General features: G+C 58.1%; 1 protein-coding gene across 1 annotated transcript in view; it reads left to right on the top strand.

The window, feature by feature from the left end:
- LOC102574301 (dedicator of cytokinesis protein 2) overlaps nucleotides 1-13,980 on the top strand; it is a 107,599-nt gene that overhangs the window by 20,715 nt on the left and 72,904 nt on the right. Inside the window, exons 19-22 of the mRNA XM_059721156.1 lie at nucleotides 1,802-1,899; nucleotides 2,583-2,672; nucleotides 3,223-3,323; nucleotides 3,753-3,887. Of these exons, the coding sequence (XP_059577139.1) occupies nucleotides 1,802-1,899; nucleotides 2,583-2,672; nucleotides 3,223-3,323; nucleotides 3,753-3,887 (424 nt within the window). The remainder of the gene's footprint in view (nucleotides 1-1,801; nucleotides 1,900-2,582; nucleotides 2,673-3,222; nucleotides 3,324-3,752; nucleotides 3,888-13,980) is intronic.

Genomic DNA, 13,980 nt, shown 5'->3' with positions numbered 1-13,980 from the left:
GGAAATAGCACTGACAATTATGCCAACTGCTCCACATGGGCATCTAAAGCTAACGGGGAAGGATCAGCGGATACGCAAGTGCGGAGCCAAATGTTCCCCGTACTGAAAGCCTGAATTGAGCTGTGGTCTCAAAACGCTCCGAGCGAGCGCTGTGTAGCCCACGTGTCCCTGAGACCATGCAGAAAGCACCACGGACATTTCATCAGGCTTTGCCAGCTCATTCTTCTCAGCACGTTACAGCGGTGAAGCCGCGGCTAACAACCGTGCCTCTCTCCACACGCTTGCTGCAGTGGCGCCGAACCTGCCGGCTTCCTGCGATCCAAAGCAAACGTTGCAGCAGCTCCCCGCAGCCCTGCAACAACTTGGTGGTTCTGAAAACGCCGCATTGTCCTGCCCCGAAGCAGTCCCTGTTTCATGGCCGCAGCGGAGAAGGGCGTTTGCAGGGTCCTGGCTCGTCCCACGTGCGAGCAGCTCCTCTCTGGCAGGCGGAGAAGCTGCTTGTGAAGCTGAAGGCTGCGCCCCCGGGAAGCTGCCGCTGGCAGCTCTGCCGAGGGTCTGTGCGCAGGCAGTGACAGCAGCTCGCAGTTGGGGGGACGCGGCCTGCGGTCTCTTTGTGTCTGAGATAATGGCACAAGTGAGGCTGGGAGCTGTTAGGATCCAGTTCCTTCTCTCCCTGCCGCACAGCTCGCGCTTCTGTAGCAATAACCCTTTATTCAGCTCCGTTGCGTGTTTCTGATGTACAAAAAGCCTGGCAGTCCACCTCCGGTGCCGTGCAGCAGTTGTGTTGCGCCAGGCAGAGCAGCGTGGGGGTGTCAAGGGCATGGGGCCGTGGCCTTACTAGGACACCCTCGCCGTGGCCGAGGACGCGGCACAGTCGTCAGGCTGAGAGCGAGCGCTGCGGGCCAGAACAGGGGGTTTCACCACCTGCGTGAAAGCTGCTGGACTTGCTGCAGTCCAGGCCAGCTCAAGGTTTGCCTCCAGGCTCACGGTCCCTATGGCCGGAGCTTGGGCAGACGGGGAGCAGCCTGGCCCCTGTGTGTTGCATTGCCCACGACACGGCATGGTGCAGTTGTAAGGGAGGTCTCCAGGTCCCTTTTCTAGCTGCCGTGCCTGGCTCCAAGCTGGTCGCACCTGGAGGGTCGCACACATATGGCGCCGTACGCCCGAGCAGAGAGACCGTCGAGGGGGAAACTAGGCTTTTGTTTGGTGCATGAACCTGGAGGGGAGCAAGGATGGAGTCCACCCTCTTGTGCAATTGCAGGGGCTCCCTGCCCTGGTGTGGACTGGCCGAGGCCGCTTGCAGCTCCTGGAGCCACCGGTGAGCGGCTGCACAGTCAGTGTGCTCCATCGGGTCAGCGTGCACCCATCTCTGTTCATTACTTGCTGTCTTCCCCCATCAAACCTCCCCAAGGAGCAGCGTGCTGACCTGTCCGCTCCGTGGGGCTGAGGCTGTGGAGACCGTCTGGGAGCTCCCAGAGCTGCAGGCTTCTTTCCCACTTCATGCCCATGTCCGGCAGTCCCTGCACTTGGGAAGCGCTCCTTATGGAGGCTGTGGTCTGAACAGAGAGCGATGCCGCAGCCATTCCCGAAGGCTTTGCTCCCTCACTGGGATGTATTTCTGTCCCAGGAGAGGATCTCTTTCTGCAGCTGTGCTGGGGCCAGCGGTGCGGGCAGCTGGACAGGGGTGACAGGTGGGGGGGCCAGGGAGCGCTGGCTTGGACGTGCGGTCCAGGGGCTGGGTCCTGGCCTAGGTCAGCAGGACACAATGACAGGACTGATGCCCAAGTTTCTTTCCACGCAGTTGACCTGCTCGGGCTGCTGAAGTGGAAGTCAAAGCCAGAGCTCCTGGCTGGAAACCTGCAGAAGCTGACGAATGTGGACGGAGGGGAAGTCATCAAGGTATGAGCGCCCTTGGCAGCCTGTGTCTGCAGGACCCCTCCTCCTTCCTGAGTCCGGTCTCTGTGGCCCCCAGGATCTGAGCCTCCAAACACGAGGATTGCCCCTCGTAGCCAGACAGAAGTGGGCGGTGGAGAGTCAGCTGGCAATGCCTCGGGAGCAAGCCAGGCTAGTCCAGGGGGAAAGGCAGGCACTGCGCGAGCTGGGGCAGAGCAGCACGAAGCCGGGCACACGTGCAGAAGGCTGCAGCCTGGAGCAGGGCGGGGAGGGAGATCTCGCATCGGCTCTTCCTCCTCGTTGCTCCGAGAGCCAGCGGCAACCCGGGGGACCCTCAGTGAAGAGCCAAGGGGAAGACCGGGGTGACTTGGGGGCCAGGTCATTGTAACTGGTGTCGGGGTTGTGTCCAGAGCGCTGCTAGGAAATACCTGGGCTCAGAGGGGCGGCGCTGGGGGGGAGTTGCACTAACTGGACAGGGAAGCATGGGGATGTGAGATTCCCAGGGGATGTTTAGTTTGGAAAAGGCTGCAGGTGCCAGCAGCTGATAGAAACCGTGCCCGTCCCTTGGGGCATGACAACCGGCGGGTGTTTGCTCCAGTGCCTCGGTCTTTGGGGCAGGCGGTGCGGGGGGGAGGCAGTGGCGCCAGAGGCTGGGCCTCAAGCCCTGGCCGTCCCCGTGCATCCCCCAGTTCCTGCAGGACACCCTGGATGCCTTGTTCTCGATCATGATGGAGTACGCGGAGACCGACATCTATGACACGCTCGTCTTCGATGCCCTTGTAAGTGAGCCCGTTCCCTCTTCCCAGCCCCTGGCGTGGGGGCCGCCACCCCCAACCCCCCCACGGCCAAGCTCCTCCGCTCCCCGGGCTCCCCCGGCTTTGCCGTCGCTCGGGGAGGCCGAGCTTGGCTTCCCTGCACCGCAGCCATCCCTGGTCCAACCGGGGGGCCAGCGGGAGCATCCAAAAGATGCTCCTCAAAGTGGGATGGATCGTGGATCAGGAGGAGAGACCCAGGCAGCTCTTGAGATACCCAGGCAGGGCCTCTGGAGCCATCCAGCCGTGGCCCTTCCAGGTCTGCTCATCTCGGGGTGCGCGCCTCGCTGCCCCCCTGCACCCGAGGGCTGTCCACGTTGCTCGGTACAGAGGGCTGTCCCCTCCAAGCCAGCGCTGGCCCTAAGGCTTTAGCGCAGCATGGGGGGAGAGCATCTCGGGGAGCAGCGGGATGGCGATCTGGATCTGCAGGACGCCCCTCCTGCTCCAGTGCAGACCCCAGGACACCGCTGCGCTGAGGCTGGATTGCCCCTGACGCCTGCCTCGGTTTCCCTGGCAGGTTTTCATCGTGGGGCTCATTGCTGACAGGAAGTTCCACCACTTCAACGCCGTCCTGGAGGCCTACATCCGGCAGCACTTCAGTGCCACGCTGGCCTACAAGTATGCACACGTGTGGCTACAGGGGTGGGCACGTGTGGAGTCTGCCCGTGTCAGTCGGGGTGTTTCCGGCTGAATTGGCTCGTGCCGGTGCATGGGGCTGGGGGTGTTTATCTGTGAACACCCGGCACAAACGTAACGGCCTCCACAAGCGCCAGGTCGCGGTACTGCCCTCTCTCCGGCGGCCGCGGGCCAGGACCTGCAGCTCTGCACCGAGGCATGGCTGGTGCTAGGCTGGCCGTGCGGGGAGCCTGTTTGCGGCTCCTCCGTTCGGGGTCTGGCACCGGAGAGCTGTGGGGGTGGCTCTGCAGCACCCCTTACACCAGGACATTGAGAGCCCCCCTGCAGCCCCGGCTGTGCCCGTGGGGCTGGGTTTAAGAGCCCCACGTGCCTCCCAGCCCCTCTTCCCACCTTTCTTTCTCCACCTGGCAGGAAGCTGATCTCCGTGCTCACGCAGTACGTGGACGCAGCTGGCCGAGGGGAGCCCTGCGACCCGCTCATGCTCACGTTCAAAGCCCTGGAATACGTCTTCAAGTTTGTCGTGCGATCCAGGCAGCTCTACGCTCAGTAAGTGCCGCGGGTGCTTGCACCAGCCTCCGCGGGAATGCAGCCGCCTGCGTGCATGGCGCGTTTCGGGGCACGCCGCAGCCTCTGCCCGTACCAGTGCCTTTCTGACCGAGTCCGGCCACCTCTGCTTCTGCCTCCCCGCGGGCTGTGGCTGGAGGGTGCGGATGCTGCCAACGTCGGGGACAGGCAGGGCAGCTCCTTCCCCTCGCATCCTCTGCAGCAGCTTCGTGCTCGGGGGCGGCCGTGGCACCCCGCTAGCCACGTGGTTCCTGCCCCGGCTCTACGCTTGGGGAGCCCTCTCCCTTCCTGGGCTCACCTGCCACTGCCTTTGATGTTAAACTTAATTCGGAGGGAGGCTGCGGGAGGTCTTTGAGCGAGATGTTCCTTCAGCTTCCTTGGCTTCTGCCCCTTTCCTTTTGCCGGGCCCTTCAGCTCCAGCTCACTGACTGAACTGTGCTCTGGGGTCCCAGCTTCCTGCCGCTGCCCCTCTCGGGCGCTGGGCTCGCTGGCCTCAGTCCTTGCCTTTCTCGGGCTTCAGTCCTTATGGCCCCTAAATCCAGTCCTGCCTACCTGGGCTCTGGGTCCACTGGCCTTGCCCTGGGGACCCCTGACCCCAAGCCAAGCCATGCCCTGAGCCTGCCCCTACCATATGCCCCTAGGGCACTAATGGGACCTCCAAGCCACCCCGTCGTCCCAATCCCAAACCAACAGGTTAATGTAAAATGCAAATGTCATGCAACTGTTTAACAAACATGCTCCCTTCTGGGCAAATGAACAGCAACAAAAGGGGAAATCGCCACTGCCACTTTGCAAGGGAAAAGCCCCCTTTCCCCTGTGCTGGTCCCAAGGCAGCTCAGCGGTGCATCGGGCTTCCCTGGCTGGAGCTCCTTGCCCCACAGCTTGCAGGGCCGAACCGCCGTGCTCGGGCTCTGGTCAGGGTTAATATGTGCAAAGCCCTGGCCTCTTCCAGGCACCTGCCCTCAGCTGACCGGCTCACAGGGATGTTTATTAATCCTTTGCACCGTCCACAAAACCCCTGCCCTAAAAGGGGCCCTTTTGCATCCCCGTAGAAGGGAACAGGTGCCCTGTCACCTCCTGCAGACCCCCGGGACGTCCCCGCTGCTGCTCGGGTGGGGGCTCCCGGAGACAGGCAGATGCATCGACCTCTGGTGGAGTTTGTGTTGTTTCTGGGAAGACGGTTCTCCAGCTACCGTCTCCCCGGAGAACTCCAGACAGGAGCAAAAAGCCGGTCCTCTTCGAGGACATCCCGACTGCCCAAAGCAACCCCTGAGACGAGGCCGTTCCTTTCTCTGGGGCAGGCCCACGGGCCGGGCGTTGGCAGGCCAGCTGGATCAAGCAACAAGTACGTTGGCATCCGTGTGCAGTGCATGCTGTAGAGACGTCCCGACGAGACCAGTGCCTGGGCCTGTGCCAGTCTTTGTCCGCACATGCGTGTGCACGGGCACACGCTCCTGTCCGGGGCAGATGGCATGCATTCATACAAGCAGAGGGAGGACTCTCTGGTTGAACAATGACCGTGTGCTCGGGTTTGCTCGTGTTTTGCATGGTGAAGTGTTGCCATCTTTCCCTCTCTTGGGGAATATGAGAGAGGAACGAGGAATCCAGCTACTCTTGAAAGACTGGAAGGACCCGGCTCCCACACCCTTATTGCCACGGGGTTGGCATGGGCAGTCAGGAGTTCAGTGTCTCCCGCCGGGGGGTATTTTCATTTGGAAGAGTGGACTCCTGACTCGACAGGCCTTTTGTAAGCCAAGTCCAGGCAGATCTTGTTCAGCCCCTTTGCTCCTTCCCCTGGACAGGAAACAGCTTAGGCATCATCATACCGAGGAGAAGAAGTGAGGCTGAATTATAACGCGACGCCTCACTCCCGACGGACTGCAGAGGGTCGGAGCAAGCAGGACTCCCGTGGGCAGACGGACTGACACCGGGGTGTCTGTCCAGCTTGCAGAACGGACAAGGCAGTGGGACAGAAAGTCTGCGAGGCTGGGCCGGTCGGGCTGTAATGCACTTAGCGCTGCCGTGTGAAACTTTTGTTCCAGAAAGCCGACACTAATCGGCATCCTCACGAAAGTCGACTTATGGTCCTGGTCCTTGTCCGATACAGTAGAAAAGAAGAAAGGTCATGCAGGAGGTCTGGAAACGCATCTTCCTTTGCAGAACAAGGAGGCCGCGGGAGAGACGCCAGGGACCGGGGGACTCTCCATTCTCCGTTGGAGGTGTCAGGGAGCGGCTGGACGGGCGCTGCGGGGGTGATCCAGGCGCAGCGATGCCCGTGCTCTGCTGTGGGGGTGTCCCAGGTGTCTGGGCTGTGCTGGTTGCCCCTTCTCCCCTTCCTGCTCCATGTGTCGGGGGTTTGAAGCCTCCCCCAGCGGCGCTGGTGCTGCTGCAGCCCAGGCTGGAGATGGGGCTGTGCCCATGCTCCTGCTGCACCGACCCCGCAGGGTCCTGGCTGGAGGGTCTTGCCCCCGCACTCTGGCTCAGCCCCACGCTGCCCTGGGGCAGGAAGGGAGGCCCGGGGTCTCTGGAGCGTATATTAACCCCTTTGCAGCAGCGGGACCTCGGGTGCTGTGGTCCCCTGCTTTCCCTGTGGCAGGTTTGGGTGCGAGTCTTCTGTTGTGTCAGGGTTGATGTTGATGCTCGTCTTACATAGCGTTTAGGTGAAGAGTTTGTCTGGGCTGGTTTGGACGAGGCCGATCCTGCCTCGGGCAGGGGCTGGACTGGATGTGACGCCGCAGGTCCCTGCCCGCCCCGCGGCTCTGGGACGCTGCGATTGTGAAGCAGGGCTCTGCCACAACGGAGTAAGTTATCTGAGCGGCTGTTTTCCCACCTCAGAAACATCCCGGCTTTGCACGCGGATGGCGGTCCTCTCGCCTCCCACTCTGTCCATTAATGTTTGCTCTGGTAAACCCTCCAGTCTCTTCCAAGACCCCGAGAGGGGACTTTGGTCCAGGCTCCGGGGTTAAGACTGAGCTCTTTTGCACCTAGTTGGGGAATCGACTTCTTTTTTTAAGTGTGAAAGAGAGAGAGTATTCTCCCCAGGACTGCAACCCTTCTTGAGAACAGCATGAATTGTATTGGCATTTTCAATAAATCCATGAATTCTTTGGAGTTAAAATTAATTTAAAAGTTCTCTGTTTGGAAGTGTAGAAAGTTTAGGCTTCTTGTTGTCTCAGCAAAGTGAACAGTGGCATTGCACTGACTTCTCATATAGCTGGGATGAATTGAATTCTTGTGCATCAGCTATACTTTGAAGAAATGAGGTTGTAATTAAACTAAAGGATTGCAGATTGCTGGATCTAATTTCTTATCGATGCCACAGACAGAATCAGGTCAGCAGCTCAAGTCATTCTTGAGAACAGCCCTTGTCCCTTCAGCGGTTGCCCCTACGTCCAGCTCCCATGCGACGATTGGACTGGTTACGGTGAGTCGTTGGTAGGAGACAGACCGGACGTGCCCGGCTTTCTCGTGGGCGATCGCTTGACCCAGCTGTTGCTGCCCTTTGCGTGGCTCCATAGCTGCATCCTGGCTTGGGCATCCACGTCTGCGCGGCTTTTGCCGCTGCCGAGGGAGCGGAGACGGGCGGGCGGGAGTCCTGGGAACAGCAAGACACTGCCCTGCAGGGCCCATCCCCGCGCACAACTCCAGTCTCTCTAATGCAGCGCTCCCAAGCAGGGGTCAAGGGCTGATTAGTGACCAGGTCTGCCATATACATCGGCCACTTGCTGTTCAAGGCAGCTCAGCAGTAAACGAGCCTAACGATGTGAAGCGAGCGGTGTGCTCTGGCTGCTTTGTGGTATCGCGGCGTATGCACTTACAGCGTTAAAAACTCCTTTGGTAAGAGAGATCTGCCGGTCATGAAGAGGTGGCATGGTCGTGGGTCTCCTCGTGTTGCTTTTTTCATAGTGACGTGTGACATTTTAAATAATTCTTTTAAAACGAGTGTTCTCAGGCAAAGCTACAATAGATGGAGTTAAACTTCATTTTCTTAATGGCAGCTGCATCTAATTATTGTGTGAAGTCACTGATGACACAGAAAAGAGTTCAGGTTGTTTGTGTTACTTAATCATGGATGTCTTGCTGTAACGTGCTTGGACTTCATTGCATTTTGACCTTGACTCTGAATTCCCAGTGTTTTGGGAATCGTCCCAACTGCTCTGGAATTACTTTTTTCACCCTAGAGCTATAAAATCACAGAAATCATGGAGGAGTGGGGCGGGCAGGGACCTGCGGAGGTCACATCCAGTCCAACCCCTGCCCGAGGCAGGATCAGCCCTGTCCAAACCAGCCCAGACAAATCCATAATCTGACCTCTTAATAAGACTACCGTCAGCCCTGACACAACACAAGCTATAACGCCCAAACGTGCCACAGGGAAAGTAGGGGGACCGCGGCAGCCAACGTCTTGCTTCTTTAAAAGGTTGGCAATATACACCCAAGACATCCCAGGTAGAGGCCATGCCCCCAACTACAGAGGAAAGCAAACCTCCCTCCTCCCCCGTCTGGACCAGTCTGAGCAGGGGGGCAATCCCTTCCTACCCCCAGTGCAGCGCGGGGGAGCGCGGGGGCAAGACCCTCCAGCCGGGACCCTGCGGGGTCGGTGCAGCAGGAGCGCTGGCACAGCCCAGCCCATCCCCAGCCTGGGCTGCAGCAGCACCAGCGCCTCTGGGGTGTCTTAAAAAAACCCACAACAAAACACCCCAAAAGATACTTCCTCTCATTTTAACGTAGTTTTCCCCACAAGAAAATATTATTTCTATGGGAGAAAACGAGACACAAACTCCTGATGTAAGCAAAATGTGGCCCCCAGGCCAGACGGGCGCTGCTGCCGGAAGGCGGGAGGGGGAGATGGTGTCCAAGGTGTAGGACTAGAGCAGGAGCCCCCCAGTTGGGATGTGACGCAAGCCCGTGGTACGAGACGGTGTGAGATGGAGAGCACTACATCATTTGTTTTGATCTTTGTATGAAAGGAGGGTTGGAAAGTGGGGGGACTTTGCAGCGTCCGGGGGAGCCTGCATGGTGTTGTACCGACCGCCTTGTCCCCAGTGCAGATAGACTTCATAGACATTCGGGTTGGAAGGGACCTCGGAAGATCATTGAGTCCAGCCCCCTGCCCAAAGGGCAGGACGTCAGCTGGGGTCATAGGATCCCAGCAAGATGAGCATCCAGTTTGCTCTTGAAGGTGTTCACTGTAGGCGTTTGAACAACCTCCAGTGACAGGCTGTTCCAGACTTTGGGGGCTCGGACAGTAAAGAAATTCTTCCTTAGGTCCAGCCTGAAATGATCTTGTAGTAGTTTGTGACCATTCGACCTCATAGTCATCCCTTGGGGCGCTCTGGTGAACAAGCGTTCCCCCAGATACTGGTGGTCACCCCGATAAACTTGTAGGTGGCCACCAGATCACCCCTGAGCCTGCGTTTTTCCAGGCTAAAGAGCCCCAGGGCTCTCAGCCTGTCGTCGTAGGGTCTGCTTCCCTGAGCTCTGATCATGCGCATGGCTCTTCTCTGGACTCTCTCAAGCTTCTCCACATCCTTCTTCAATTGTGGAGCCCAAAACTGGACGCAGTACTCCAGCTGCGGCCTCACTAAGGCCGAGTACAGGGGGAGAATGACGTCCCGGGATTTGCTTGAGAAGCATCTATGGATGCAAGCCAGCGTTTTGGTTGCTTTACTAGCCACAGCATCACATTGCAGGCTCATGTTCATCTTGTGGTCAATGATGACCCCCAAGTCTCTTTCTTCCATAGTGCTAACCAACATAGCACTGCCGAGCCTATAAGGATGCTGCGGGTTTTTCTTCCCAAGGTGGAGAACCTTGCATTTATCGGCGTTGAACACCATCAGATTCTCGCCCGCCCACTTGCTGAGCCTGTCCAGGTCAGCCTGGATCGCCCGCCTGTCTTCTGGTGTGGATGCTTTGCCCCAAAGTTTGGTGTCGTTGGCGAACTTGGCCAGCCCGCTTCTGACTCCAGTGTTCACATCGTTAATGAAGATGTTGAACAGTATGGGTCCAAGGACAGAGCCTTGGGGGACCCCACTGGTCACAGGACACCATGATGAGTGACTTCCATCAATTACTACCCTCTGGGTCTGACCATGGACCAATTTTCCAGCCAGTGGATCGTGGAGGACCCAAGGCAACAATTGGCCAGTTTCTCTAAGAGGTGATCATGGGAAACCAGGTCAAAGGCTTTTTTGAAGTCAAGATATATGACATCAATCTTTTCTCCCTTGTCCAGGTGATAGGTCACCTGGTTGTAGAAGGAAATGGCGTTGGTCAAGCAAGACCTACCCGCAACAAACCCATGCTGGCTATGTGGCAGAAATGCCACCGTCGGTGCCCCTCTCCAGAGACCTGTCTCAGCCAGCCTGGGAGGCTGGTGTTGAATCCCTCAGGGCGGGGATCTCCCACCTTGTCTGCATGACAAAAGCCTGGTGCCTGGGAGGCGATGCTCTGGTCACCTGGGCAGGGGGGAAAGTCCGGCCCTGCGCGGGCCCAGGTAGCCAGGGATGCTTGGAAGATGGGTCGGCTTGTGGCCAGTATTGGCAGCTTCGATTGAACCAGGCTGCTGAGGTCAGAGAGGGGATAAAAAGGCCTGGTCCAGGAAGAAGGTGCCATTAGCCATGCGGTCATCCAGGTGAATCTGAACCTGGCTCTCTCCTCATCACCGCATGCTCCAAGAGTGCCCTGCCTCCAGAGGAAACTCCAACCTCCTCTGGACGATGCAAGTGAGTAAGCTACTCGAGATCAGACTAGATATTTAGCTTCAGTAACTCGGATGCATGTTTAAACGGCTACCTCAGCCACCCTGGTTTGCTCTATGGGATTCCTCTGATATTCCTCTGATATTGCTCTACCTTTTACCCTGTTTCCACCCTACCCCTGTCATCGATAAAGTTCTCCTTGTGACCGGTGTGGGAGACTTATTGAGGGGTGGGTCTACATTATGCCAAGGAGGCCCCTTAGGTCTGTGGACTAAGGGAGGCTTGCCTAATCAGCCCCTGACTTGGGGAAGTGCCCCAAGTGCTGGTATTGGGTCTAGGACCCATTGGACGATCAGGCCTGCGTTCTCCAAGGTGCGCAGAGCCAGAAGTGAGTCCAGAGCCGTGGATGGTGGCAGCGGGACCCCAGGCTAGCGGGTGTGCTCCAGGGAAGGGGTCGGCCGGACGGGACGCACCCCAGGGAGGCACTCGGAGCCTGGACGGTGGGCGGCGCAGGGAGGAGGGCGGCTCAAGCAGGAGCGCCCCCTACGGGCCCGCCACAGGCTATCCCTTAAGATGTTGGCGTCGGCCAACAAATGCCTTAGCCTTCTGGGACGGCAACGCAGCGGTGCGCAGGCAATCCAGGACGTTTTTGGGAGTGCTGGGGACAACTGTCTGGTACAAGTGCTGGAGGGGGCCGTGCTCCTCTTGACCCGCGAGGGCAAAGCAGTTGGGTCGTGATTCTCTGCTCTCAGGAGGGAGGGTTGGTCAAGGAGCTGCCCCTGGGCGTGCGACTGCAGACCCTGGTAGTCCTCTGCTTTATGCCACTGTTTATTCCCAAAGTGCACCTGAATTCAGTGAAAAATCAACCAGCCAATTTCTTCTGTGGGGCCCTGAATCCCAGGCCTAAGAAATACTGAGCAGTTCACAGAAGACTTCTCGTATCTCCTCTGATGAGATCTGCTGTGCAGCTGCGTAGCGGTCAGCGCACGCATTCGCCATGGGGCTGCTCCTTTTTTATCTAAGGTCACTTGTTATGTGTCTAGATACCTTAGTGAAGGGAAGATGTGCGTGGGGCCCAAGCATGGTCTTGTTTCCCACGCCTGAAGAAATCTCCTGTGATCTGGGGGCTTCGGCAGAGTAAAGAGCAGAAGCACTGACTCCCGCTTGCACGGCAGCTTCCTTCCCACAACAAGGCCTGCAGACCCGGCGTAGGGAGCACCTGGAGCCGGAGCAGAGGAGAAAACTGATGTCCAAACATAGACTCATAGACAAGGAGGGCTGGAAGGGATCGCAGGAGATCACATCAAGTCCAACCCCCTGCTCCACGCAGGACCAGCCCCAACTACATCATCCCGGCCAAGGTTTTGTCTACCCAGGTCTTCAACACCTCCAAGGATGGAGACTCCACCACCACTCTGGGTAACCCGCTCCAGTGCTTCATCACCCTCCTCAGGAGAGAGTTTCTCGTAATATCCAACCTCAACTTCCCTTGCTGCAGCTGGAGCCCATTGCTCCTTGTCCTGTATCTGCCCCCACTGAGACCAGCCCAGCTCCATCCTCTTTGCAGCCCCCCTGCAGGGAGCTGAAGGCTGCTATTCAATCCCCCTCGGTCTTCTCTTCTGCAGATTAAATGAACCCATTTCTATCCACCTCTCCTCACCAGTCGTGTCCCTCAGCCCTCAACCATTTTCACTGCCCTCCGCTGGACTCTCTCCAATGTGTCCACATCCTTTCTGTAGCGGTGGCCCACAGCTGGACACAAGAGTCCAGATGTGGCCTCCCCAGTGCTACATGGAGGGGAAGAATCACTGCTCTGGATCTGCTGGCAACGCTCCTACCAATGCACCCAGGATGCCGGTTGCCTTCTTGGCACAAAGGCACACTGCTGGCTCCTGTTCAGCTTCTTGTCCCCTGTCCCCCCGGGTCCTTTTCTGCAGAGCTGCTGCCCAGCCCGTCGCCCCCAGCTCGCGGATTGCTCCCTCCTAAGTGCAGGACTTTGCACTTGTCCTTGTTGAACATCGGGAGATTTCTTTTGCTCTGATCCTCCAATTAGTTGAGGTCTCTGTGAATCCTAGCCCGACCCTTACCATTCTCATGTTAATGAGTGGAAATGATCCTTGTGCCCTAAAGGAGGAGGAACAGTTCTGTGGGTCGTTGCCCTCCTCTGAGGGCAGCTGGAAACTGTCTCTCTCCTAAAAAAGTAGAATGGAAAGATCCTGGCCATGGAGTCTGTCTCCCGAGGTGAGAGTTGCAGGGGTACAGGCTGTGGCCAATGCATCTGCTTTTCTCACGAGCTGGCTGACGTATCCTTGCCGTGCAGATGTAACTTCCTTACTGGCAGAAAGGATATTTTCTGCAATACATTTTCCTAGACTAATGCCCCCCCGCCTTCCTGCTCCATGCGTCAGGGGGGTTTTAATCCTCCCCCAGATGCGCTGGTGCTGCCGCAGCCCAGGCTGGGGATGGGGCCGGGCTGGGCCAATGCTTTTACTGGCACCGACCCCGCGGGGTCCTGGCTGGAGGGTCTCGCCCCCGCGCTCAGGCTCAGCTCCATGCTGCACTGGGGAGGAAGGGATTTCCCCCCTGCTCAGACTGGTTTGGACTGGGGGGTTTCTCCTTCCTCTGCAGCGGGGGCATGGCTTGGCCTGGGGGCTCTTGAGCATATATTAACAACCTTTTAAAGAAGCAGGATGCTGGCGGCCGCGGCCCCCCCGCTTTCCCTGTGGCAGGCTTGGATGTGATGTCTGGGGTCAGGGGTGATGGCAGCTTACAAAGAGTTAGATGATGGGCTTGTCTGGGCTGGTTTGGACGGGGCTGACCCTGCCTCAGGCAGGGCTTGGACTGGATGTGACCCCGCAGCTCCCTGCCAGCCCTGCGGCTCCAGGACTCTGTGATTGTCTATAATTAATGGTTGTTCGCGTAGCTTTCTGTCAGACTGAAAGGGCAGAGCAAGTGGGGTCCCCAGGTGTCTGTTCTCGGTCCAGCACTAGTCAGATTTTCACCATCGCCTCGAATGATGGGATAGAGAGGACGCTCACTGCATGCGTTGCTGACCCCAAAGTGAAGGGATCACAAGCAGTCTGGAAAGCAGGATTAGAATTGAAAATGAGATTGCTGAATTGGAGAAATGGTCTGAAATCAAGAAGATGAAATTTGGCAAAAACGAGCGCTCAGGACTGCAGTTCGGAAGGAAGAATTCATGCACACGTGCAGAAGTGGATTACTGCTGCCTCGCTGGTCACTGAAGAAACCGGTCCGGTAGCCACCCTGGACGGGGTCCAGAGCGGGGCAGGGAGAGCAACAAGGGACCTCAAGACGTGGCGCCTGGAGAAGCTTGAAAGAGGAGCGGTCTGGTGGCGGCGGTTGTCGGC

The sequence above is a fragment of the Alligator mississippiensis genome, chromosome 2 (assembly GCF_030867095.1).
Source record: "Alligator mississippiensis isolate rAllMis1 chromosome 2, rAllMis1, whole genome shotgun sequence".
In the NCBI taxonomy this organism is placed as follows: Eukaryota; Metazoa; Chordata; order Crocodylia; family Alligatoridae; genus Alligator; species Alligator mississippiensis.
Note: the sequence above shows the minus strand (reverse complement) of the source record. Positions and strands in the feature narration are given on the sequence as shown.